General features: G+C 44.9%; 1 protein-coding gene across 2 annotated transcripts in view; it reads right to left on the bottom strand.

Annotated features, from left to right (window-relative positions):
* The window catches only part of SPTBN1 (spectrin beta, non-erythrocytic 1), a 145,328-nt gene that overhangs the window by 28,166 nt on the left and 90,719 nt on the right, over window positions 1–26,443 (bottom strand). For both annotated transcript variants that reach the window (XM_047067508.1, XM_047067507.1), the window contains exons 7-22: window positions 25,688–25,800; window positions 24,760–24,947; window positions 23,643–23,760; window positions 22,097–22,255; window positions 21,129–21,431; window positions 19,253–19,406; window positions 17,704–18,574; window positions 17,466–17,603; window positions 15,912–16,668; window positions 14,860–15,062; window positions 9,789–9,879; window positions 4,214–4,360; window positions 3,102–3,365; window positions 1,510–1,734; window positions 948–1,037; window positions 499–780 (exon numbers count right to left, since the gene is read on the bottom strand). In XM_047067508.1, coding sequence (XP_046923464.1) covers window positions 499–780; window positions 948–1,037; window positions 1,510–1,734; window positions 3,102–3,365; window positions 4,214–4,360; window positions 9,789–9,879; window positions 14,860–15,062; window positions 15,912–16,668; window positions 17,466–17,603; window positions 17,704–18,574; window positions 19,253–19,406; window positions 21,129–21,431; window positions 22,097–22,255; window positions 23,643–23,760; window positions 24,760–24,947; window positions 25,688–25,800 — 4,103 coding nt within the window. The remainder of the gene's footprint in view (window positions 1–498; window positions 781–947; window positions 1,038–1,509; window positions 1,735–3,101; window positions 3,366–4,213; window positions 4,361–9,788; window positions 9,880–14,859; window positions 15,063–15,911; window positions 16,669–17,465; window positions 17,604–17,703; window positions 18,575–19,252; window positions 19,407–21,128; window positions 21,432–22,096; window positions 22,256–23,642; window positions 23,761–24,759; window positions 24,948–25,687; window positions 25,801–26,443) is intronic.

The following is a 26,443-nucleotide window of genomic DNA, read 5'->3' as shown; positions in this document are numbered from 1 at the left end:
CACGTGGGAGGCCTCTGTGAAAGACGAACACGAGGATCATACAGAATGAGTGAGACCCCTCTGAGGTACAGGGTAAAGCCCGGGAAACCAAGTGTATCCTGGCTGGCTGAGACTCCTCACAGTCTAACACCTGTGTAGATGACTGCATCTTGGAACTCTAAAAACTTTCAAATTGTCTCAAAAGCATCTTGTAAAGTTTAGGTGATTCTATTAATTAAAGAGAGCAAAAAGGACTCTAGCAAATATCTATTTAAAAAAAAAAAAAGGAAAAAACGAGAAGAGAAACTCAGTCTTAATGACATGTCAGGACTCACACAAGAAGATTCTGTGTCAAGGGGAAATAGCCAGATTCCAGCCACCTTAATGCATGTGGTGCCCTCCCACCTGTGACACTTGAAGGCAACAATGAAATGTTTCACAAAGACACAGCCACCGGCAGAAAACAAGCTCGGGGTCTGAGTTGGAGGCTCTTAGGGAAAAGCTGGAAACGTCTCTCACCTTGGCCTTCTCCTCAGACATCATGTACAGCTCTTGCTCGCTCATCCACGCCTCAGCCTCAGCAGCATCGAAGTAGTACTGCTGGGCCCTGTGCGCCTCCTCAAGCCGCCTGTGGCGCTTCTCGGTCTCCTCAATGAGGAGACCCCATAGCTCCTTGAGGTCAGCGAGCCTCCGTCGAATGGCTTCGGCGTTGAGGCTGCTGCTGTCGGTGACAATGTTTTGGCTCCTCTCAAAGATGTCATCAATGCGAGGCTGGTGCCCCTGGATTTCTTTCTGGAGGGTCTGTGGGAACAGGGAACACACAAAAAAGGCTTGCTGAGCCGCAATGGCAGGCTGTTTCATGAGGGCCAAGGGGAAATAGTGAACCTTCAAAGCTCTCACACATTCTCTGCTCTGTAATTTGGAGCAATTATTTATCAGACTGAGCTAGCCCAAGCAGAAATGCTTACCTGATTTTTCTTTATTAACAGCTGCACAGTCTGGAGGTTGTGGCCATGATCTGTGGAAGTTGCCAAAGGCATCCTCTCTCCAACCCACAACTGGAAAAAATTACAAATTTAGATGGTCAGGACCACTCAAAAAGAACAAATACTTGATGCAAACAAAAGTGCAATAGAAGATTAGCAGGGAGGCCAGCTTGAGAGAGAAGGCGTATTCGATCCCACTGGGAAGGGCTGCCCGAGGAGCCTGCCCTTCTTGCCCAGTACAAGGTGAGGGCTAGTCTTTCAAAGCTTACTTCATCCTCGCTGCTGGATCCCCTCGAGTCCTCACCCTTAATTTATTTTTAAAACTACTATTCTAGGGGCAGTAAAAGCCTAGAACATCTTTAGAATGTCAAAGAGAACAGTAGAGTTGCATTTTGTATGAATATATAAAAGCATGGGCTTTCACAGCCCAACTCACCAATGCAGCCCAAAGTGAGTCTAACAAAGAAGCAAGAATGTCCTAATTAAGGCAGGACAGGTAAGGAAGTTTATGGAAAAGCCCCTTGCATAGTGATGGTCTACTTACAATCTCATCCTCCACATCCCTGTTGAACTGATGGATCTCTTTAGAGGCCAGCAGATTATGCTTTCTTTCATTCAAGGGCTCCAGCAGTTCCATGAACTTGGTCTGCACAGTGAGGCGCTTGCTGTCCACCTCGTCAGTGCTCTTCCCCTCCTGACTCAGGGCCTGGGCCTGGCTCTGGAGCTCCTCGATCTCCTTCTTCCGCACCTCCATCTGGTTCTCCAGCATCTGAGAACAGAAAACAGACCAATTGTCACACCGGAGACAAGGGAAAACACACACAGTCCACAGTCCTATAAAATGTTTGTTTTGAGCACTGGCCAAAATGGAAGACCGAATATTAATTTATATAATGGAGAGCCCAAGAAAGGATTCTTAACATCTATGAAACAATCATTAATCCCTTCCCAGGATTTTTAAACTCAGGAACAACACTCGAGTTTATCCAGGAATTCAGAAGGCAATTGACAAGAGAAACAAGAATTAATTATGGGGAAAGGACAGTCTTCATCTGCTTGTTCAGATGCCATAACGATGCTGGAAACCCATTTAACCATCAGGAAAAGGTAATGGAACTTAAGGTTCCAGTTCTTTTAGGCAAAAGGAATAGCTAATCTCATCATCATCTCTCAATTTCTTCAATCAGGAGGCTGATTATTCTTTTTCTTAAATACTGGATCAGCAGGTGAAAACATACTAACTGCTTATCTACATGAGGAGAATGAGCCAAAGTGAAAGCAGAGGAGTCTCAGTCAGGGAACGACACACTGGGAATACCATATGCTAACGGTTGAGAAACAGGGGGGTCCCCTCTGGGAACAAATGGGCTCCTTTCTTAGGTAAGGAAGTAAACAGCCATGAGTAAAAACTACCTGTAGCAAAACTCCTTAAAGCATAATAGTGTAGCCAAATAACTGCATCAGTTAGCAAAGGGAAGGGTGGGGATCACTCTGAAGAAACAGGCTTCAGCACTCGGCAAAGACACTTCCACACTGACTGGTTCAAAGCAGAACTGTTGGGCTGGGGACTCGGCTGCACAAAGCAAAGCTAGCCAGGGAAGCCACTGGAAGCTTCTGCCACCAACCTGCTTTTCCTCAACCTCACTGAAGCTGTTTTCTTGCCAGTGTGAAGTAAATTCATTCACCTTTAGAATGCTCTACCATGATGTCCAAAAAACAAGTACATAAATAAAATTTATGATCCAAAAAGTACCCTGACCAACTCAGATAACTGATACATACCCACTAGATGTTATAGAGCAAAGTATGTGAAAAGGATTTCCCTGTGTAAACCTCAGAACTGAATGAAATGCATATTTACTCAACTATTAAATGGTGATACTATCCGTCAACTAAGATGATGACAATAAAAAGAAAAGCACTGCCATGCACAGACACCCAATATTTCTACTAATATGTATCTTTCCAGTTGATTCTGGAAATGTCCCATGACGCTGTCAAGACAAACACTATGCTGGGTTAAAACCCCTCACAGAGAAGGCAGGTGGTTGAGAACACAGTGGTGAGTTAGGGCTATAAGGATGATGGCAATGAAACAGAAAGAGGCCTGAGTATGTGGCTGCCTCGCCCACTTGCCTGTTGCTTTTTAAGCAGGATGTTGACGCTGGTAAGGTCTTTGCCATAGTCATCAGACTGAATCTGACTCTCCAGGCCGTGCAGCCATTTGTCCAGATCTGCACAGCTCTGGGTGAAAAGTTCAGCCTTGTTTGCATCAAAGAGCCGCTGGGCCTTGGTCTGGGTGGTGGACTCGAGGACTTCCCACATGTTATGTAAACCAGTGAGTTTTTCCTTTACCACAGCTTCCGTCTCAGGCTTTTCTGAAATGAGCTGCATTCCTTCCTGGAAAACATCAATAAATACAGTTTGCTAGAGAACAAAGGGCAATGTGAGAAACAACCCTACGATATTTAATCTGTGATTCACCTATTCGTTCACATAAGGTTATGGCTTAATAAAATGGACAAGGGCCTAGTCTATGTACACTACACGGCTTTCCAAAGAGTGCAGCAAGAAATGACTGTTGCATGATGAAATACTTTCAACAGGGGCAACGGGAAAATGCTAATGACTTATGACTTCCACTGCACTTGGCTCCCGAAGATGGTAACACATCACTTTAACCATTAAGAATCTGAAACAATATAAAAAGTCTGAGGAAAAGAAGGAAGGGTGGGGAACTTCACCTTCATGTTCAGTTATGCTGCAGAGAATCTCCCTGTGCCAAGATGATACATACTAAGTTACCATAGTGCCTGGTCACACAAGAAAAATCGAGGAAACTGAAAATACATAATATTTCTAAATTCTGTGTAAATCATCAGTCTCTGTCACAGTCCAGGACACATGCTGTGATCAAGAAAGTGGGACTCTGCCCAGGAGGCTCACAGCCCATCATCTGCAGCAGGTGAGAAACAAATCGAACAACTAGTACTTACTAAAAGACAAATCAAGCATTTTGAACCACAACTGGTTGGGTTTCTGCTGTTCTCCCTCCTAGCAGGTTAAAGCTGGCATTTGGTTTAGTGGGAGAGGCCCTGCTTCTGGCAGGGTAACTTCTGTATGGGATCAGATGGGACTTAAAAATGCAGGAGAATGTGCTGAAGAGAAGAGCTCGTTTCCCACCTGGTTCATTTTCTTGCCATGGCCACACCACCCAAATGGGAGTCTCATCCAACATTTTAACTCACCTTCTCAATTTTGTCAAGCCATTCTTTGTTGGATGCAAGTTCTGCCATAAATGCTTGATGTTTTAACCATTTACTATGCAGATTTCTGGCTTCATCGTAAGACATGTCCTGGGCAGTAAGCATCTTTTCATTGATCCAAAGAGATAACTAGGAAAAACAAAAATCAGAAAAATGTCAGAGATTGTAATCACAGACATCAGACTTTTTTCTGCCTGGAAAGAGTTGTGTTATGTTGTACTACACATACTGCATGTTTCCATGTCAACTGACAACCAAATATTTACTTTACAACTCTGACCCGTCATGACAGGTTATCTCCATTGTACGGGAGATGTACCTGAGCCTTGCTCCAAAGTATCTAATGTTAAATCCATAGGTACAAAAAGCTCTCTGAGCCAGCCTTCGAAGGGTTTGGCACGTACAACCAGCCTTTCCCCTAAAGGCTTGTGTTTAAAATTCTGCCCTAACCAGTCCAAGTCACTTCTTTTTCTTCCAAATACTTGTGCCAGCTATACCATGTTAATCGTGATTAACTGTCTTTTACTTTATTCGGTAATCTTTTTATCCTTTTAGTTCTTTCTATTACATATTAAAAAGACCAAACACAAAACCCCACTCTTTGATCCCTCCCCTCCCTTCACAGCGTATCTATGGGAATGCCAAAAAAGCATAAATAACTTGCTCACTGTAGGAGCAAGGCAACAATGATGCCTCTTAAAGTTTCCTTCAAGTTTGAGTCACCTTCACCCTTTTTTCTATAGCCTCTATTTCTCTAAAGAGCCTTCCATTCAGACCGAGAACACTCCACAGGATTTGATTTTGAGACCCAACATGTCTACTTGGATCTGAACTCTGCAAAGCATCACAAAGCCTGCCAGCTGCTGACAGATCTAAGAAGGGAGTTCTCTCATGAGGCTTGGGGTGGGAGGCAGCCCAACGCGAGGCCCTGGACACACTTCTCTTGCTGGCTTTCATCCCAATTTGCTCAGCTCCTTACTGCCTGCCCGTAGTTGGCCATGCCAGGTCCTAATTCCTACCCCATACACAGCACTAACCCGGGAAGAGCTTTTTGTTTGCCCAAGAGAAATATACACATAGGAATGTAGGATCAGGCCAGAATCAGAAGCAAAGGTCTTCAGAGACCATGTCCCTTCTCCTGTGTGACCATAAGAAGCCCACTTCTTACACCAGTCGCTGCCAAAACAAATTTGCACCCTCATGGTCCAATCTTCAAGGTTTAGAGATTTCTGTGCCAATCTCCAAGGCATAGAAAACCAAAAGAACACTTAAAGGATCAACATTTCTAAGACCATTCACTCACACTCGGGGCTACTGCTGGGAAAGGCTTCCCTGCAAATATGTTTAAATAATAGCAAGTCTGTTCTTTAAAAACAATGTCAAGGAGGCTGACACAGGTCACAGGAGCACCCTTGGATCTGAAGGTGGGTGAACTCCCAGTCACCATCTCTACTTTCTCAGCATATTCACCCACTGTACAGAAGGGGGTGGAGGCAGAAAGCAAAAGGTAGTGAGATCTTAGTTGTTATTCTTTATTGAGGTGAAAAACCAGTAAATCTCATAAAGCCCTTTGTAAGCTAGGACCCCAGATTGGTTACACAACAGAGACAGTAAACTTCCTACTTTAAAAGAATTATCTATTTTCCAGTTACCTGAGTAGGCAAAACCTGAAATACTATGGCCATTCATTCGGTCCAAGGGGGAAAGAGGTTAAAAGGAAACCAAATGGTAAAATTTTCCCTGTGTTCCACATACACACAGATTATACACAATAGAAGGCATTTATCCAAAGTGCAAAGGACATTCACATATTTTCGCTATTCATAACCACCTACCCAGAGAGATTTAAAAAAAAAAAAAAAGAGCTCCATAAAAATCAGAGGCTTATAAACAAATCTGCTCTTTGCTGAACATCATCCTACAGATAAAGCATCATGCGATACAGCACAATGAAATGGATCTATGGAACTTGCTAGTTCATCAACCCTTCATCAGCACTCTGGAATCAGAACTGCAGTTATTATTTGTGGGCATTTACAAAGGTCATTTAAGAATATACTCATTCTCTGCAGAAAAGAACACTGTGCAGATTGGAAAAGGATAGGAAAAATGCTTTGATCACTGAATCAAGCTTTTCAAAGCAAAGCAACGGAACTTGCTATCCCTGGTGCCACATGAGTCTAGCTTTACTGCCCTCTTAAAAAAACACATCAATTTCTGAAAACAGGAGTTATGGTATGAGAGAATAAAACAGAAAAGCAGTAACTTCTAAATCATTTTCCAGGAATACACATCAAAATAATGCTACAAAAATTATGATGTTCTTTATATCCCCATCTACAGCTGGGGATAGGGGAGCCCCTGCAATAAATTTCCCCATCTAGGCAGTGGTTAATGGGAGTGGCAACCAAGGCAGATCTCACAACTCCTGCCTGCTCCAGCCAAGGCACTACAAGGAAGGGACTACGACAGGGACAACTTGGATTCCCTAGACTTGGACAATACCAGTAGCCAGCAATGGCACTCATTCTGACCTCTGGGTGCTCTCTAAGTTTCTAGAAGCATAGAAGGTAGATTTTCAAATGCAAAGCTAGTCTATACACAAACTCCATTCTCAGAGATCCTGGCTTAAAACGTACGTATTTTAATGATGCTGAATGATGCAGAGCTCACGGCCAAAGAAAACTACATACCAATGCTTTGCTTGCACTTCTACACCAGGGTTTTGGAGCCCCCCAAACCTGCCCTAAATTCTGTCACTACACAGAAACTGTACATGCTGATGTGGGAGGGATTGCACCCCCCACCCCCAGCATCTATGGTTATACTAACTTTTTATTATTTATTTAAAAAAAATTTTTTTTCAACGTTTATTTATTTTTGGGACAGAGAGAGACAGAGCATGAACGGGGGAGGGGCAGAGAGAGAGGGAGACACAGAATCGGAAACAGGCTCCAGGCTCTGAGCCATCAGCCCAGAGCCCGATGCGGGGCTCGAACTCACGGACCGCGAGATCGTGACCTGGCTGAAGTCGGACGCTTAACCGACTACGCCACCCAGGCGCCCCTATTATTTATTTTTAGAGAGAGAGAGCGCAAAGGGGAGGGGGGGGGGACAGTGAGACAGAATCTTAAGCAAGCTCTATGCTTAGCTCAGAGCCCAATGTAGGGCTCAATCCCACGACCCTGGGATCATGACCTGAACCGAAATTGAGTCAGATGATCAACCAAATGAGCCACCCAGACACCCCTAGATGTACTTTTTTTTTAACGTTTATTTATTTTGAGAGAGAGAGAGAGAGAGAGAGAAAGTGAGTGTGGATGAGAGCATGCATGTGAGTGGGGAAGAGGCAAAGAGAGGGAGACAGTAAATCCCAAGCAGGCTCCCTGCTGTCAGCACACAGCCCAATGAGAGGCTCAATATCATGAACCATCATGACCTGAGCCAAAATCAAGAGTTGGACACCTAACCTACCAAGCCACCCAAGCGCCCTGAATTGTAGTAACTTAATGAGGCTAGAAAGAAAGGCTAAAACAGGAAGACTCAGCAGAGCAGTCACAAAGAGACCTGCACATCATTCCCAGGATGTAAGAATGCAGCCAAAACCTTTCTGCACATAGGGGAAATCCCACTAGGACTGAGCCCTTGAGGCATGCCCAGCAGTCACTGGTGCATGTTAAGGAGTGAACTACTTGTAACCAAGGGTGCTAATTTAGAACAAGTGCTAACAAAGCTCTAATGACCTAGTAAGACCATTTCCTGTGATTCTACTGGGAAGGACTATTATTTTACCCACTTACTTTTCCCATGTTTCTACTTATGAATCCACACATGTGTAAATGGAAAATAGGGAAACTCCAAATGGATTTCTTTCAAGGGTTCCTCTCGTCTCCTCACCTCCTGCTCATTTTCCAGCATTCTTGTTCCCAAATTTAACCTAGGTTTCACCATGCTGAGGTTCATAACTTTCATCTCATTAAACTTGCCTTTTAAGCAAGAGTATGGAATCCTACTGGCTCCCCGCTTCCCCCTATATGGGCTGAGGTTAAAATGAGTCATCGATGGTACTACAAGGGAAACATCAAGGGATAATACAGGGACCTCCAATGTGTGGAAGGCACAGCCCAGGCTACGGACATCTCCTGACCCCTCCAATGAGTAAGAGTCACTTGGTATTCACTATGGCACAACATGTGGCCCAATACAGCTAACTTCAGATCCCATTACTCTCCTCTATGTCCTGTCCGGGGACACAAATACCTCTTTAAATAAGCATCCTACCCAAATGGGTTATTAATGCTTGGGTGCCACTTGAAGAGGCATTCCTGTTTTCTGCTTGTCTGGCTCCAGGCAAATCCCCCAGAGACCTAGATTCATCAGAGTGGCACAGAAAACTGACAGACCCTAAGCTACACAGTTTAGGGGCTTTCCTTGTGAAGGTTTAGCTGCTGGAGCATATTGCAAGATTCAGAGTAAGACAGCAGCTGAATGGATATGAAGGATCGCTTCTGTCACGCGCAATCTAACGCGACTGCTATTAGGGCTGTATTACTTCTAACACACTGCCACACATTTGCATGCAAGGTGTTGTGATGATTTCAGTCACATTCTTTGCACACGACCCGATCCCGTCCCCACACCCTCCGATACCCTTCCCCCAAGGCCCCTGCAGCTTCTCTTGGATATTCTTCATCCCATTTCTGCCTCCGAGTGGATTTAACCTAATAAACCAGAGAGAATAGAGTCTCACTGTTATTCTCCGGCAAAGAGAAAAAATGCAATGTGCTCCTGAACTCACACATGTGAAGGCAGCCAGATGCTTTTCTCCAACTAGCTTGGAGAGAGACTGCATTTTTCTGGCTAACTTTAGCTTTCCAAGTTTGTTTGTGCACATATCAGGGGAGCATGAAATAGTATGAGAATCATCAGATTAATACCACATGTTAAAACTCACAAGTTTGAAATCAGGAGTGCTGCTCTTGGCATGTTAGACATGTATTCAAGGAGCTTGAAAGATGGTTATTTCAAAGTCTTCAGTGAGTAAGAAACTCAGTCTGTATTTTTTAAATATTTGCTTTTTACCTAGATAGCCAGTTCCAGCACTCCTTAGTTCTTTCCTTCCATACCAGTAAGTGTGTATTACTTTAAATAGTTAAAACACGGCAGTAAATGCATTTATAATACAGAATATCCTAGGGTGTCACTGCCTTCGACAACTGAAATGTTCTAGATCTGCACTGTCCAACGTGGCAGCTGCTAATCACAGTTGGCTAATAGATGTGATAGAAGACAGAAGAGCTACACCTTGATATGTACAAAAGAAATAGCCCCATGTGTGGCTAGGGTCCACTGTCATGGATAGCAGAGTTCTGGACTATTCTAGATTAGAAGAATCTAGTTATTCTAAGTGGTAGCTTGCAGGCTGGAGAACTGATGAGAACTGCCACACTGCCCCAGCAGGAAACAATGAATTTCTGGGCCTTGATTAATTTTATAATTCAAGGGCTCTTCTGTTAAGTGCTCTGGATCTCCTCAGAAGCAAGGAAGGGAGGCATACCTCCTGACAATCTTGCAGGAATTTCTGAAGATCCCGGTTGTCCTTCAAACGCATCAGAAGCTCGCTGGCTGCCTCGCGATTCTTCCTATGTCTGTTTATAATAATAACAAAAATAACTTTTAAAAAAGGAGACAGAGAATCTTGAAATACTGATTTTACAACTCAATGTCTTTTCTGGGTTTCTATATATGATGACAGCGGTATGCCTGTACGGTTTTAATTATGTCAAAAAGGCAAGATAAACGAGAGAATTTAGCATCCTCCAAATGAGTAAGCCACGGTACGAGAGACCAAAATACTGTCCAAGCCACAAAACAGGCAGAAGAGGCTGTCAAATGAGCCATATAAGTCCAATGCTTCCTAATCTGGTGCTGGGGGGAAAATCTGATCATGTACTGTGTACAAATCTCCATTTGGGGCACTGAAGGAAAATCTGGAACTTACCTTTAAGACACTGGACTAAGAAATTATAGACAACCATACAACTGGCTTTAAATTAATGTCTCCTAAATAAATATTCTGTCATCCTGAGAAAAACTCCCTCCAAATGACAATTAACCAAGAATGAAAATTTTGAGACCTGTAAGATTATTTATCTACTAAATCCCACTTTATTAACAGGTAAGGGTAACCAAGGTTTAATGCAGCTAAAGCACAAAACCTTAAGCAAAATTGGTAGGAGCTGCTGAACTTGGTGAACAGCAAGGGAAATGGTGTGCTCACTCCCCACCCTGAATGCCCACACTTTGCACACACCGATGAGGCTCCAGAACTAGCAGCAGACTTCCCTCATGTGCCCGGTGGCTTAGGCTCACCAGAGACGGTGAAGAACAGCCATGTGAATACTGGGAGTGCCAGGAGAAGGATGGCCTTGACACAGTTCTGCGGCAACAGGGGAGAGCCACAGCACACCAAGAATCAAGCAGTGTCATTCTAATACGGTTTCCCTGATATTCCCGAGGAACCTAAGCCCAGGCAGCCAGCCAGCCAGTGAAGGACATTAACTGGGGGAGATGAGGACGCTGGGTTTCCATTCTGATTCTCAAAGTCATCTCCTGCTGCATTTGCCTGGGCAAGGTCTCTCTGGTTCGGCCCCCATGGAAGGAGGAGGAAGACCACGACCGGATTCTCTATGATGCCCAGAAAGAGTAGCTCAGGGAGCACTAGCTGCTGACTGACTTTCAAGAACCCTCCTTGGGAGCAAGAAAGATCATACAGCCATGCCGTGAGTCACACAAGCTCTCAGTGAGTGCTGGAACAAGGAACCGTGGCAACACTGCCGCTACCACGTGCCTGGGGAACGGAAGGAAGGGCTCTCAGCTCCTACAGGCGCCAGTGACTACAGAACAACTGGAATGATATGAGCCGAAGTAATGCTGCCAGGTATATGCTAGTTACATAAAATGACTTTCTAATTTTTTATTTTTAGTTGAAAGGGGTTTTATAGCTTCAGAAACAGGGGTCTTAGTATGTTTAATCACTTAGGTAAAGTGCAAAAATAGAAAAATACTTCTTAAATAATGCTAAATGGAAAGTGTATGCATGTTCAGTGGCACAATTAGAAAGCAGAAACTGAAATGGCAGGTGCTAGAGGTGAGATTAATGGCTGTAGCTTCTCTCCCAACATTTTTAACATTCTGTTGTTTTCATAACAAAAAATAAAGGCCAAAGCCTCTTAACTGCAGTGATATCCTTTCTCGGATACCAAAAATTAAAAAAAAAAAATCATTTAAAGACTGTTAGTGTATTTGGGCTAAAGGAATTAGGTGTTTAAAAACGGGTAGGGAAGGAATGTCCAAAAAAAGTTTTTTAAATTCCCAAACCTCAAATTTCAGGCACTATTTGTAGGGAGTTTTAAGAATATAAAGTCAATCCTTCAGGAGGAAGGTTAATTTGAGTTGGAGTCAGGCACAAAACCCAGGAGGTCCAGCCTTTACTCAGAGGCCTTGAATAAGGATCCTAGTCCTTTCCACAGTGTCACACCCAAGTGCTCAGAAAGCAAGGAGGAACCAGAAACTGGCAGCTATAGCAGGACATGCATCCTTGAAGCTCAAGGCAATAGTGGAAATAAAAATAACTTCAAACACTGAGAAGACTCACCGAGACAGAAACAACCAGACATAATCCTGAATGTATCTTACATATTCAAGTCACACACATACAGCAGACTTCTGTCCGGCCAGTCTTTCTCTTCTAGTGGGACCAGGGAGAAGAGAAAAGCCAAATGGTGACTTAGGGCCCCGTGTCCAAATGACACAAATCTACGAGAGGACAGGATGATGGCTTCGGAGGGATATGCTTCTCATTGTAAAAAACAGTTACACGGGCAGTGGACATGGTTGCTGACTCAGAGAACCCTCGAGAGAAGTCAGTGTGGCTTCATTGCTCACCAGTGGTAACCAAAGGCGTTCAGAGAAGGCCTTTCAAGGCTGGATCATCAATTTAACTATAGGAAAGGACCATCTAAAACTTGGCTATAGTTTCCCATAGTCCTAAGGGTACTTTTTGTTTGGGGCAAGGTTAAATCTCTTGCTTTGTTTCCATCTCTCACCTCCTATCCCTATAATAGGACTCAGAAGCTCCTTCATCCTCTGAGGCGGATGCTGGGTCTAACTCTGGTTCTTATAAAAAGTAAAGAACCACAGGTGCCTGAGTACAACAGACGGGTAATATGTAAGCTTCTTTTCCCATTGAGATAGGGTCTGGCTTTATGAAGCTAGATCCCATTTTCTTGCTCACCCAGTACTGCAATGTGTCTGGAACTTCCTTGGAGCCAGGAAGCTCACCCAGTCACACCCCTGGGGCGGGCTTGGACAGCAGGCTACTTTCCACCCAGGCATGAGCACTTTAAAGGTCACTTGTACCCCACCCACATCTGTTAGGAGCCAGTGTCTTTGTTCTGGTACTTTTTCATTTCAACAAACTCAGTGGTAATCGACAAGATTTCCAGAACATAAGCACATTATAATGACTTTCGCATTTTATGAAAATAGCTTCACAACAGCATCAGAAAGTTTCTGGACAGGGGATGAGATCTGAAGATTTAGATATTTATACTTAGCTTGCGTCCCCATAGCACCTGGAATTCACATATTTGTGTATTTTGGTAACAGACAAGTATCCTCTGAGGTCAGTTTCTGATCTTGAGGCCTCTGGGGATATTAAAGTGAAACCAGAATTCATTTAACATCAGCTGAGGACAGCGTAGACCTCCTGAGGGCAGATCAATGGAAAGACCCTTCCCGCATCCATCTTTCTTATGTTTATGGACAGTATTTCCCATTTCTTGTGCCTTTTTTTTTTTTTAAGTAGGCTCCTTGCTCCATGTGGACCCCAACAGAGGACTTGAACTCATGACCCTGAACTGAGCTCAAGAGTCAGATGCTTAACCAACTGAGCCACTCACATCCCTCCATTCATCCTCAAGACAGAAATCCTAAGAAGGCTTTGGAACCCCTGGAGCTCAGGTTCCAAATCAAGGGCAAAAGGAAGGTTAAACCGACTGCTGCTGAAAAGTTCTGTCATACACAGGATTCTCCATTGACAACATCACCTGCTTCCAACAACCCCTCACAGCTGCAGCACCAGGGGACGTATAAATACATGCAGGAAACTACAAGACAGCTGCACGTCTGCCTCAAAGCACGTGTCCCTAATGGCCAAGCCCGCCTTCAGGAAACCAGCTGTGTGCATCTGATACAGATGAACATGAGGTATTATATTTACAAAATAACTGGAGACTTAACATTAGAAAGAAAGGAAATAAATTCTTTTTCTCTAAGTTAAGAATACCTGGCCTAATTTTTATTTTTCACACTCACTCAAGGGTTTGGTGGAGGGATTTTTCCCTTTTTTGTAGCTACTTAAAAAGCAACAGACACAAAATTATAATTAATGTATGTCATACCTTATTCAACAGTAGCACCCTCAGAATATATGGTTCAGACTCTGAATCAGTGAAAGAGACAGACTGGAAGTGCTAAGGCCAAAAGCTGAATCGTCATGGGGAGGGAGGAATTTCCCCTTTCAACCCATATGATAAAACATTAATCTGGCCCAGGGTCTCAGGAGATGCTCTTGGACATGGTAAGCAAGGAAACGCTCTCAGCAAGAAGTTCTTCCTTTTCACTGCACTTGAAAGTCAGAAAAGAAGCCTTGAGGAAGAACTTGCTTCTTGATGACATCGGTTTCACGATGAGCCCTTAAAAATCCAACCCAAACGGGGACTACGGAAGATTGACTGGAACAGAGGCTAGGCAGCAGATGGGCCAGACCAGAACCGGCCTGTGCTGGTACATCCAGATCTTGATCTGCCCTGACCTCGCACTTTAGTAACCACCAAGGCAGGGTAAGAATTAAGTTACAAACAGAGCGCATTGGCCCTCAGTCAGGGAGAAAAATCTTACAGAACTCCAAATAAATGAGTAAACAAATAAAAATTAAAGAAGAGCATCCAATCTTGGAGATGTCTTGGCAGAAGAGGAAAGGGGCTTTTCTCTCATCAGAAAAAAAAAAAAAAAAATCCTATCAAGGTATTATCCAAGCCAATTTTCTGAGAAGGGCCTGATAACATTCCTTTGTGGCTGTGCCAGGTACGTAGGACAAGGAAACCTCGCCCTCCCTCGATACTCCCTCCGAAAGGCTTCAGAGGAGTCCTGTGTGGATGAAGGTGAACATGGGCTTAGCTGGGGAAATGTGGCTCTCAGAGTCCCACCAGGTGACAGGCTATACATCAACTCTCCAAGGGCATGGCTCATATCCAACTGCTACTCGGCATCATGAGGGCTCTTACAACCCTTTGATTTAGTATTAGTTTGGCTTTTCACAGCTTTTCTTTTGTGGACACCTGCACATGCTTGACCATAAGAACCACAGTGCCAGGTAGCCATGCAACTGCTCACTGATTTTCTGTGAGGTAGGGAGATTTTCTGATAGATTAAATTTTGCCAGCTGCCCATACTTCACTCACTGGGAAATTTATACCCACAGTCCCAAGGATGTCTGGCCAGTGATTCAGAGGCTAGAGAGTCCCAGGGTGCCAGACTCCCTCAGGAACCTTGGAACACTGTACCTGTCATCAATGGAATCCACCTTCTCCTGGATGCGATCTGAGTTGATGTTTCCATCGCTCACCAGCCTCCGGCCTGTCTCCACGACAGCATTGATCTTCTCCTCATTGGCATCCATGGTGGTCATGAAGTCCTCTTGTTTTTTAATAGCTGCTTCAGCTCCTTCCAAGGTGGTAGGCATTTCAGTATGAGCCAAAACATACTCCTTTTTCAAAGAGAGAAAACCAAAATCACAGCAGGATGAAATATGAAATACAACTCATTTTCAGAATAATGACAGCACTGTTTCCCATATCCTGGGTTTTTGTGTAACATACTTCATTACACTTGCTTCATTATTCTTAAATAAAATAATCTACTGAATCAGAAAAAAACAGAAGTTGGGAGGGGAAAATACGTAGTGGGACACCATAAGGAACTAAATTTCCTTAAGTGGTTCCATGTGCTAAATTTTTCTCTAAAGTGAGTGAGGACAGTAACCAAAGCTTTGTGCATCAGCCACCAGGGTCCTCTCATATGCTCATGAAGGCAATAGTGACATACTCTTCAAACGCTCTCTTAAATAGAGAGATTAACAACCCTGATGTTGGCCACCATCTTCAGCTGTTTTCTTTCCTGAGTTTCTGACTCAAAGTCCCTCTTATACTAGAGCAAGGAAGACAGAACCATTTACTCCTCCATGAAAAAAAAACAAAAAACAAAAAACTCAAGCAAACAAATAAAAAAACCAATCAAACAAAAAAATCCCTCACCGCACCTTTCAAACTGTCAAACTGGATTGCTCTCTCACAGAATATCGCCAATTGACGTGATACCATGAGGACATACTATGAATGTAACAGACCCTCAGAAGCAGCTGAAACAGAAGAGGACTCTGCAGATGAGGAGCTCCCGCAGGGACCCGCAGCTCCCATCCCCTACACTGTGATGGCTTTCAACACCTTAGAAGTCGGGGAAAAGAGCCTCTCAGATACCTTTCTGCCTCCACACAGGGATGCTTTGAAGCAGCGGCCTGCTCTACAAGGAAGGAAGCAAAGGCAGTGAGGAGAGGTACCTGGTTGTTAAGGAAGGCCTCGGCCTGCTTCGTGTCCCTAAGGAACTGCTGGTAGGCATGTGACTGGGACAGGAGATTCTGCCTGTTCTCCCACATTTTGTGCAGCTCGTTCCACCCGGTGTCCAGGGCCTGCAGCCGCTGCCGCAGAAACATGTACTGGGCGTCGGTCTGTCCCTGGGTGACCATCTCGCCCATGTCCCTCATCTTCTGGTAGTCCTCCTCGTAGTTGTCGATCTCGTTTTTGATGTTCTCATGCTGCGTGAGGAGCTTCTCTGCCTCAGTCAGGGTGTTGGGCATGTCCTCAGAGGCGATGGCCGTCTGGGTCCGGGAGAGCCAGGACTGGAAGTCATCCAGATCCCGCAGGAACTGCTGCAGCTTGCTGGCCTCTCCCAGGGAGGCCTCGCGGTTTTTCAGGGTTGTCTTCATCTCCTCCCACACGTCGCTGATCTCGGCCAGCCGAGACAGGATGGCCTGAGCCTGGTCGGGGTGCTCGGACTCGAGCTTCTCCGCCTCTTTCTGCAGGTCGCTCAGCTTTGCCTCGATGGCCACCAGGTCCCGCTCCATGCCGGTCAGCTTGCGCTGCAGGGCCATGACGCCGGCCAGGTCGTTGCCCAGGTCCTGGGTGGACTCGATGACCTTTGTCTTTTCTCGAATCCAGGATTTGGTTTCATTGCACTCAAGGTGGTAGTTCTGTATGCTCAGGGCAGAGAGAAGAGCGTCCTTCTTCCTGTCGACCAGCTCTCGGAACTGACTCCACCTGTGAGTGCAAGGCCATGGAGAGAGAGTCATGTAAGAGACAGGCTGATAGCCCACGGCTGGACAGTCACATTAACTGTGGTCATTTCCTCTCTCAATCTCTTCTAGGAATACATGCTTTTTGGAAAATCATCTCACTCTGTATATGGATACCAAATATTATCAAAACAGCTCAGGGACACAATATAATCTGAAAAAAGCCAGTCATGAGAGGCACTTGTTCAAAGAGCTCCAATGGAGCTGTGACAGCAGCACATCTGTCCCCCAAAGAGTCACTTTTCTGTAACTGCATTTCTGCCATGTGCATTTTACTCACCTCTGAACTGCAGCTAATGAACATTTTCCAAACCCAAAACCTGACAGATACCTTCAGAGCCAAGGCCACCACAACCTAGTCAAATGTGTTTATGCAACAGAAAGATGACAAGGGGACAAAGGTCTAACTTGATAATCAGGACTTTCACTGACCAATTAGGTCTAAAACACGCTAAAACCCTGTCCCAGAAAGATTAAGATTAAAAGGGACAGTAGAGGTGCCACCTTGACGCTGTGGCGCTCCACTCTGGGCACAGGCCTCACCTTAACATCTTGACTTCTGATGCTAGGGGCTAGGCTGCCTTGTATGACACCACCCCAAAAGATACTTCTTGCAAAACTAGGGGATGTTGTAAGGCACATGCCAATGCTGTGACATCAGTGCCACAGTATCAGTGAACCTTTGTAGGAAATTCCTGACAGCAAGTCTCAGCAAGTGACCTTGCCCTCCCTGGCCCCACACACTGCTGGCTGCACGCTCACCTTGTGTTGAGTTTGTCCTGCTGGGCTTTGATCTCCTTCTCACTTGGGTGGCCACTGTGCATGAGCTGTCGTGCAATCTGGTTCACCACTGCGACCCGGGAAGCCTGGTTGTTCATTTCAGGCTCAAGGCTCTCAAATCTGGAAAAGCAATTGAACAGGGTAGGTCACCCTCTTGGTCACAAGTGGTGATGGGGGGGCGGGTGGTGGCCTCAGCACTGCTGGCAGCTCTTGCACTCACCTGTGCTGGATGACTTCCAGGTCCTCCAGTTTTTCTGGGATCTGCATGTTGTTGAGCCACTGCTCCTTCTCGTCGATCCAGAGCTCACAGGCATCAGCCTCACTGAACATCTTGTACAAGGCCAGGGTGTCCTGCAGTGCCTGCTTCCTCAGCCGCGTCAGCTCTGCCACCTCCTTGTACCGTTCCTCGATGCCTGACAGCCGGCCCCTCACATCTGGAGACTCGGCATGCTCCTGGGGGAGGGCGCTGGCCTGCTCGTGCAGCGTGTCGATGGTGGGCCTATAGTTGGCGATCTCCTCTGCCACGTCCTTGTGTTTCTTGACCAGAGACTGCGTGGAGTACTCGTCATGGCCCACGTCATTGCTGGAGACAATCTTGAGGATGTCCAGCATCCACGCGTCAATGTCATCGGCGTCTGCCTGGAACTGGTGTAGCAGCAAGGCCTCCTCCAGGCGCTTCTTCCGGATGGCCGAGAGCTGCTCCAGGTTGGCCCACTGCTCCCGGATGTAAAGGATCCGCTCTCGGATCTTCTCTGACCCAAAGTGCTCCTCCGCGATCATGTCTTCACCTTCTTTGATGGCCTGCTCGAAATGGCCACTGCGGCCGCTCATCTCATCCTCGAATGCCCGGTGCTTGCTGAGCAAGCGCATGACGCTGGTCAGGTCCTTCCCATAATCGTCGGAGGACAGGATCTTCTCCTTCTCTCGTATCCAGCCCTCCTCTTCTGCCATCTCCCAGAAGAACTTCCAGAGGCGACGGGACTCTTCCAGTCGAGCCCGGCGTTCGGCTGCCAGCTGGCAGAGTTCTTGGTAACAGAACTCCATGTGGGCCACGCGGTCTCGGATCACCTGAGGGTCACAGGGCTTGTAACCTGTTTAATGTCAAGGAAGGAATGTGGGAGTATGACAGTTTAGCAGAGGTCCCTGTTCGTTCGCAGGCAGTGAGCTATACCCATTTTCTCACCATGAGATTACCAGTTCCATTCTCACTGCAGAGCCAGACTATGAGGCAGGGGCAATGAGAAGTGTCATTTTTTGGCCCAAGTGCAAAGTCATTACTTATGAACCAAAAAAGGCACATAAATTATAAGAAAAAGGGCAGCTACATTTAATTGTTTTGCAAATATAAGGAACACAACCAAATCCTTCCAAACATCCTCTCAACAAGGATATGTACAACCAGATGTGAAAAAGCCATGAGATGCTTAAACAGCCACATCAGGGTGTTGGTATGAATCAAGTGTGGTCTAGGTCAAGTCTGATTGCCAAATATCACCATTAAAAACCAAGAAGCACTTGGGTATTTAAGGAAAACACCTGTCCGTTTCAGAAAAGCCAGACAGAGTTAAATAAAGTGTCCATTAGGCTAACCCACTGCATCTTGTGTACCCATGACGTGATAGCAGACAAACCCACTGGGAACCTACAATGGCACAGTAACTCCAGTTACTGGAGGGACAGTGTCCCTGCTGGCACACACCACTTATTTACTTCTATAAAAATGGATCTCCGGTGATGAAGAAGTAATGTCTGCAACAGTCCATCCTCACCTTCCCCGTCTGTTGCGAACTTCTGGGCAGAGGCATTGACGCCTCTCACTCGCTCTGCCTGGATGCCAATGTCCGCTTCAACCAGGGCGTGCTTCTGTAACAGGTCTTCCACACCAAGCAAGTGCTTGCCATAGTCTTGAGACAGTAATAGCACCTGCGCGCCAGAGAAAACAGAGAGGACATCTATGCACACAACCTTGACTTCAGTGTCTTATAATCTTTGGACATGCCGAGAGCCAGCAACCATGCTACACCCTCTCTCCAGCCACCCTCCCTCCCTGCATCTCAAGGGGAGAAGGACAAGCAATTCGGAGCAAAATCAAACTAACCCAGAAGCTTTCATCAGGACAGACATGATAAACTAAAGGTGATTTACCCTGGAATAAGCAGGTCACAACTACACTAAGAACAGAATAGAAAAAAAGGGAGCGGTGGAAAGCGGTATGGCAGGTAACCTGGGGCTTGAAGACTCTATCCAAAAAGATAAGAGATAAAGGTCAAAGTTTAAAGAAATCTCCCAGAAGTTGTGGACCTCTCAAATGGATGTTTGCCTCAGTTAAAAGCTTACTGTTATGCCTCTGAGATACTTCTATCATCAATGGGAGAACAATCTAGTTGAAAGCTTACAAACTACACCTTTAACCAAACACACACAGGGTCAGGCAGCTTCATGCTTAGAAGGGCCTGAGCAATTTCTTTGGTTTAAGTTCGAATCCATTACCATTTTCTTCTTTTCTTCCATCAGCTCAATTTGGGGGCCTCATGAGACCTCCCCTCCAGATGGAACTTCCACTTCACTCCTACTTCTGAGGGAAATCTCTGGCCCCAAATCTGAACTATAACGTACAACACGATTTATAAAATGAAAAGCATATCCCTGTTAGATTTTATGAACATTTCTACATTAAAAAGTCAATGCAGACCACACTTGAGAACATAATAAATCTTGGACGATAAGAGGGCAAACTGATGTTATGAGGTGACTCTGCCTCGCCGCTAGGGACAGTTCAAGAGGTGAGGCAAAAGACGAAGGCTTATATCCCAGGAAGGAAATCCCCTGCATAAGGTCAAGCTTGGGAACACAGTGTGCTGAGATAAAGGGGGTTTCACGGGACTGTCTACAAACTGCCCTGTTCTGTTCGAGCTATGAAGCCAAGTGCGTTCCAGCTGGGGGACTGCGTGACATGGACGAGCCTTCTACCACTTGCAGCGGAGAACACAAACGGGCGTGGGGATTTGGCACAATGGCAGGTCTCCTCCCGGGCGGGAGGCAAGCTTGGAACTCTATGCTCAGGGCTGTCCAGTGAGGAAGGGGAAGCACAAACTGGCACTGGCAGCCACTCTGAATCCACTCTGTCCTATGATGTGTACACTTATTACCACACTTAGTCCTTGCTACAACGGATTGAGGTAGGTGGTCAGTGCGATCTCCACTTAAAAACAAAGAAAGGAGGCTCAAGAAGACTACACAGCTCCAGCACCGACAATCTCAACTGGTTCCCAAACACACTGCCTACCACTCTCCCATGTGCCCACATTATCTTCCCAGGCCCCTCCCCAAACTAGAGCCACTCGCACACAGATCAATGAGATGGAAAGCTAGTTCAACTCTCAAAAATCAACAACATTTGATTGACTCGCTACTGTGGAACAGATCTAAATGAAGTCTAAATCACTGCAGCTGACCTCTAGCTACAGAACTCGTCTTTACACTCCACACGCCATTTAACTCTTAAACAATCTTCCCACAGGTAATGTGGCCCCTCTGTGGCTTCACAGAGAGGGCAGTTAGACCAGTGGCACACTGTACAGCGTGGGTTCCAGAAAAGGGAGGCCCCATTTCATCAGCTCTGGCCTCCTTTCACTCAAGTTCTACCTTCATTTCGTCCATCCAGTCCATAATGTAGAGCATTTCCTGGAATATCTTTTGCAGCCCCAGGTTCATCTCAAGACGCTGCCTCCGGGCCCTGAGCAGTTCCAGCAGGTACTCCCAGAGCCGGATGACATTGTCTTTCCTTGCTGTGATGCGCTTGATGTCGTGGTAGTTCTCCGCCTCAAGCTCCCTGGCCACTGCTACCACCGCCTGCACACGTTCCTCGTATGCGGCGATGTCTGTCTCAATGGCCTCGTGCTTTTTTGTGGCGGCCTCAACAGCAGGAAGGTCAAAACCAAAGTTGTCCTATAGAGAAATGGGAGGAAAAAAACCCCACAAAATAAAAAAGCCATCCAGCTGGAACAAAGAAACCGAGACGGAGGATGAATCCTGAACACCACCTCTGGTGGTTCTAAGGCCACACTGACTTGAGCCCTGCCAGATGCTGGTCTGTCTCCGCCTTCCTTAGGACACTTACAACACCTTAGTCGAGCTAGGATGCCCTCTCCAAAGCCAATCAGCAACTTCTCATTTTACACTGGAGTCCAAGCTCATATCTAGACCTTTATACTTATGTGACTGGAGCAGGTGACAGTTTGCGTTACGCTAAGTAGAAAAAGAAAGCCACTTTTATTTATTTCATGACTAGTCTAACTGCCTTGAACGTCAGATGGTCAGAGACAGAAGGTAAGAGAAATTTCTAAAAATTATATAAGTGTGAGCAGTTCACACTCACTCACTGGCTCTAAACAAACTGCTTGAGCTGTTTTCAAATCTATGAAAAGTTAGATAAACAGAAGACAAAGTATATTAGAAATGATAAACATCCTCTTCATAGGAAGTGAGCAAGAGGACTCGAGTTACTTCAGAACAGTGGGTGTTGGTAAGTGGCTGTCCTGCAGTCCTTGGGTATGGTCTACATTTCTAGATGACCCCAGGAGTGGTTCCCCGAAGAAGGTCTAGAGCAGAACCTGAGACACCAGACGCTGGTTTTCGCTCAGCCAGGTCTCCCTCATAGCTGCCTTGCGATCGAATCTGCGGGCGAGCTGTTCCAGTTTCTCCTGTCTGATGAGCTCGTTCCGCAGAGCCAGTTCTCGCTCGTGTTCCGCTTTTTCCAGTCTTTCCCAGGCCTACAGGGGCGAAAAAGAACAGCTTCCTGCAATGTTCAAGGAACTTTCCTTGGCTACAGTCAATGGCTAGTACTTCTCAATAAGACCTGAGAACTTAAAAAGGGACATCCTGTTTCCAGCCTCCCTGACCCTTAAGCCCAGAGAAAAGAAATCATTTTCTCTCAGTTGAGCCACATGGGAACACTCTCTCCAATCTTTATTTAAAGGTCTGCTATATTTGGAAAACAAAACAGGGCAGATATGGAGAAATATAACTAAATTATAAATCTCTTACTTTGAGAGGAATCAAAGTATCTTCAACAGCTCTGATCACATAAAAAAGACAAATCCTTTTTCTCAGAAAGAAATCATATTATGAATCTCTTATTCACCCCACACTGGGCCATTTGTTATTTTTTTGCTTTGTTTTTTTGGTTCAACATTTTATTTATTTAACTAATCTTTATGCCCAACGTGGGGCTCAAACTCAACCCCAAGATCAAGAGTGGCACACTCCACCGACTGAACCAGCCAGGCACCTCCCATGCCCTCCCCCTTCTTTGTGTGCCACTTTGTTTTTAATTCACACACCTAGCATTTTTTTCAAAATCCTCACCAAATGTCCACATTAAATTCATTTCTATGAAATATATCTTACATTAAAAAAAATGTAAAATAAAATAATCTAAATGTGTACCACTGACCACAGTTCTACATTTTTGAAATTTCTACTTGGAAATAATACCCAGCACGAAATTCTATCATTACAGACAAAACAGGCCAATAATGGAAACTTTTGGACAGCTTCTCTGATAGAAACAGCCCAAATCCTAAGCTCAAACCTCCAGAGGTTCATATATATTCCAGATATATGAAATAAGGTTTCAAATTCTCCCTTCTGCAATTTAAAGATGCTGTAGTTGGGGTGCCTAGGTGGCTCAGTCAGTTGTGTCCAACTTTGGCCTCAGGTCATGATCTCACAGTTCATGAGCCTGAGCCCTGTGTCAGGCTCTGTGCTAACAGTGTAGAGCCTGGAGCCTGCTTCAGATTCTGGGTTGCCCCCTCTCTCTGCCCCTCCCCCACTCTCTCAACAAACAAACATTAAAAATATACATAAATAAATAAAGATGGAGTCGATGGCCTTGAACAAATGAGAGTAACAAGGTAAAGAGAATGAACCAAGACCAGTTTGATAATATCTAACATTCCCTCACCAAACTCCAACGGACTAGCCCACCTCAAGTATTTGCTTGACCCCCTGCAAAACCCCAGCCACCACTGTTACTCTTCAACTCAGCAGGCTGGGACAGACCCTTTCAGACTGCCCTCTTAGCAATCAAGACCTAGAACCTGAAGCAATAAAGCAGGTCAAGGCCCTAACAGGACCAGATGGATTGATTGGCTTTACCTTGTTAATGTCAGAGATGAGCTTGCCCTCCCGGGGCATGTAGACCTTCTGATTGTTGGCCCTCATCTTGCTCTGAATAGTAAAAAGCAGCACTTCCAAGTTCCCCTTCTCAGTAAACCTAAGCACAGAAAAAAAATAAATATGCTGTTCCTTCAAGGGGAAAAATTAATTTGCTTTTGGAGAAAAAAACATTTCCCACAGCCACACAATCTTAAAAGCCATTTATCTCTGGTCAGATTTATGTGCAACTCAGGTTAGAGAAAACGCAGTACATTAGTTTTTGGGTATTACAGACCTCAAAAAATGCACCTAACTGTGGAATTTTGGTGGGGTTGGTTGACTGTTGTTACTGTGATTTATATTTGGGGGCATACAATACCAGTCCTTTATTAATTACTTCATTCAAGGTTTAGATTATACACATCCCGGATGATGGGCACAGCTGAAAACATTCAGCAAGAATTACTTCAAAATGACTACCTACTACATACAACTTTCAATGGGTTTCAGAGACCGCACCAAGGAATTCTCAACAGAGCACGTTTACAGAAAAAGGAATGACTTTCCAACTATAAGAAGGGATAAGGTCCATAATCCTTATCTGACAATTAGAATTTTCAAAAAGAAGTGAAAAATCAAATTTAGGGGAAGTGAAAACTGATCTGAACAGATAGATATAAAACTATATATTATTTGTCTTTACTCAACACAATGTGAGTATTTACACATTTTGCTACACACTTCTCAGTAAGCCTGACAATGGGTTACTGCCTCAGGTCTACTGGGAGTCATATAATAAACAATATCCATGCACTCAGCTGCTTCTCTAAAATCCACATCAAGCATGAGGGTTTGGTATAAGGGACCTGTACTATTTCTTAGGATGCTCATGTATCACATGTATCAGACCAGGGACACAATCCACTGGAAGGGCTCACAGAGGGCATGGTTTGTAATAAAGTTCAGCCACTCAGGGTCAGATGAAAAGGAGTAAGATAGGCCACTGGTGACAGGCATTCATTAAGTGAGGAGATCACACAAGTCAGAAAGCAGGGGTCCATGCTGCAATCATCTCTCTTTCCACACTAATTATAACACATTCCAATCTGCATCTTACTTGGGTGGTTTCTCCACAGTGCGGTAAGTGTTAAAAGCCTGAAGCTGTTGTTGAACCCCAACCAGAGAATTGGCAAATTTGCGATTGTTCAATATAATGATGGTTTGTTCAATCCACTCCAGAAGATCAGAGGCAAGTGACTCATACTTTTCAATCATTTTTTCTGTTTCAATAGCATTGTCAAGCACCTGTAAACAAGAGTTAGAAAAACGGGAAAGATCGTGTTGCCAAGTAAGAAAAACGTGATTATAACCCTACATGAGCACATGCACACTTAATGGACTGGCTTTGAAACAGTTCTCTGCTACTCTGGCCCAAGCATTTCAAACTAGAGGAACTATTTGTTAATAGGCACTCAGACTGCAGCCATTATTTGTGAGCAATGACAGCTTAACTCAAGTGTAATTGGTTCTGTAACCCCCCAACCCCCAGGCAAAGGGTTTCAGATTCTGAATGACTCCTGTTGCCTAAGCTCCAAAATTCCTAGAAAAAACGAAAAGGGCTCTACTTGCTTGGTCCTGTCCCATGAATGCCCTTGAATTTTCTGAGGTGTTCTGAAATATATGGTGGTGAACATCAGCCAAATGAGAATTAAGAAGCATAACAGTGAGGCCTTTTCAACCGAATAAATAGGATTTCCTACCAATGACATCAACCGACTCAGATTTCCAATACCCAATCTTCTGATAGGGTGTAGGGGAGGGCTGTCTCTGGGTCTGAGATGCCCCTGAAATCCCTCCCTAAACATTGTAGCTACTCCTACCTCCTGTTACTCATAGGGACAAAGAGGCTTCCTGCCTACTTCTCTGCCACCAGAAGTGTCCACCACAAGCTGCTGCTGGCTGAACTGATGAGTGCACGGGTGGCAGTACATTAAGACACGAGCTTTAATCATGTCTCACAACTTATAAAATTGGTGTGAACTCACCTTTCCAATTCGTTTTCCTTCAACAGCCAAAGCCTTCATCTTAGAGAAGTAGTGGTAATAAGTCACCACATAAGTGATAATGGACTTCTCATCAGGGTGGTCCACACTGATATCTGTAACCCGGAGAAGATTTCCTCAGTACTCTGCTCAGAGTGCTACCACCCAGGCAGCAGCAACAACCCAGAATGACCGTCTAATACTGACACAGGTCAGTGTCTCCAAGTTTTATACTTAGAGTTCTGCCATCAGTGCAGTAATTACAAGGCTAATGAGGATGAAACCATCTCACTGACTCTTTTATGATATGAATATTCACGAATGCCTTCTACTATTGCAATAAGGACATAAAAGTCTTAAGAGACATGATCCTTTCTCTTCAGGATCCCAAGCCATGAAGAAAATAACATGTACACAAAACAACTAGAGAAAAATGAAGAATACAGTAAGAATTATGTCAGAATTCTTAGCAATGTGGCTACTATCTAGGCACACCACGTTCATCTCCCTGCCCAATTCTACCCCCAAACTGGGTTTGTGCTGCTTGAATCCTCATTTATGCCAATGCCACCTGAATTTCTTCCAATCATTCAGTCTTTGGACATCTTTACCTTGTTGTTACCTGTTATCCAGTTAGTCACCAAATCTGAGTCCAGATGATTCTACTTATGGAATCTTTACTGTCATTTATGGTTCAGACTCTCATGGTCACATAACCAGATATGAAGCAATAGCTTCCTCATTGGGTTTCCCTACCAC

The sequence above is a fragment of the Lynx rufus genome, unplaced genomic scaffold (genome assembly GCF_022079265.1).
Source record: "Lynx rufus isolate CCGP_SWC_20201006 ecotype Redwood Valley unplaced genomic scaffold, mLynRuf1.p SCAF_8, whole genome shotgun sequence".
NCBI classification, from domain to species: domain Eukaryota; kingdom Metazoa; phylum Chordata; class Mammalia; order Carnivora; family Felidae; genus Lynx; species Lynx rufus.
The sequence above is the reverse complement of the archived record's forward strand: the minus strand, read 5'-3'. Positions and strand labels throughout refer to the sequence as shown.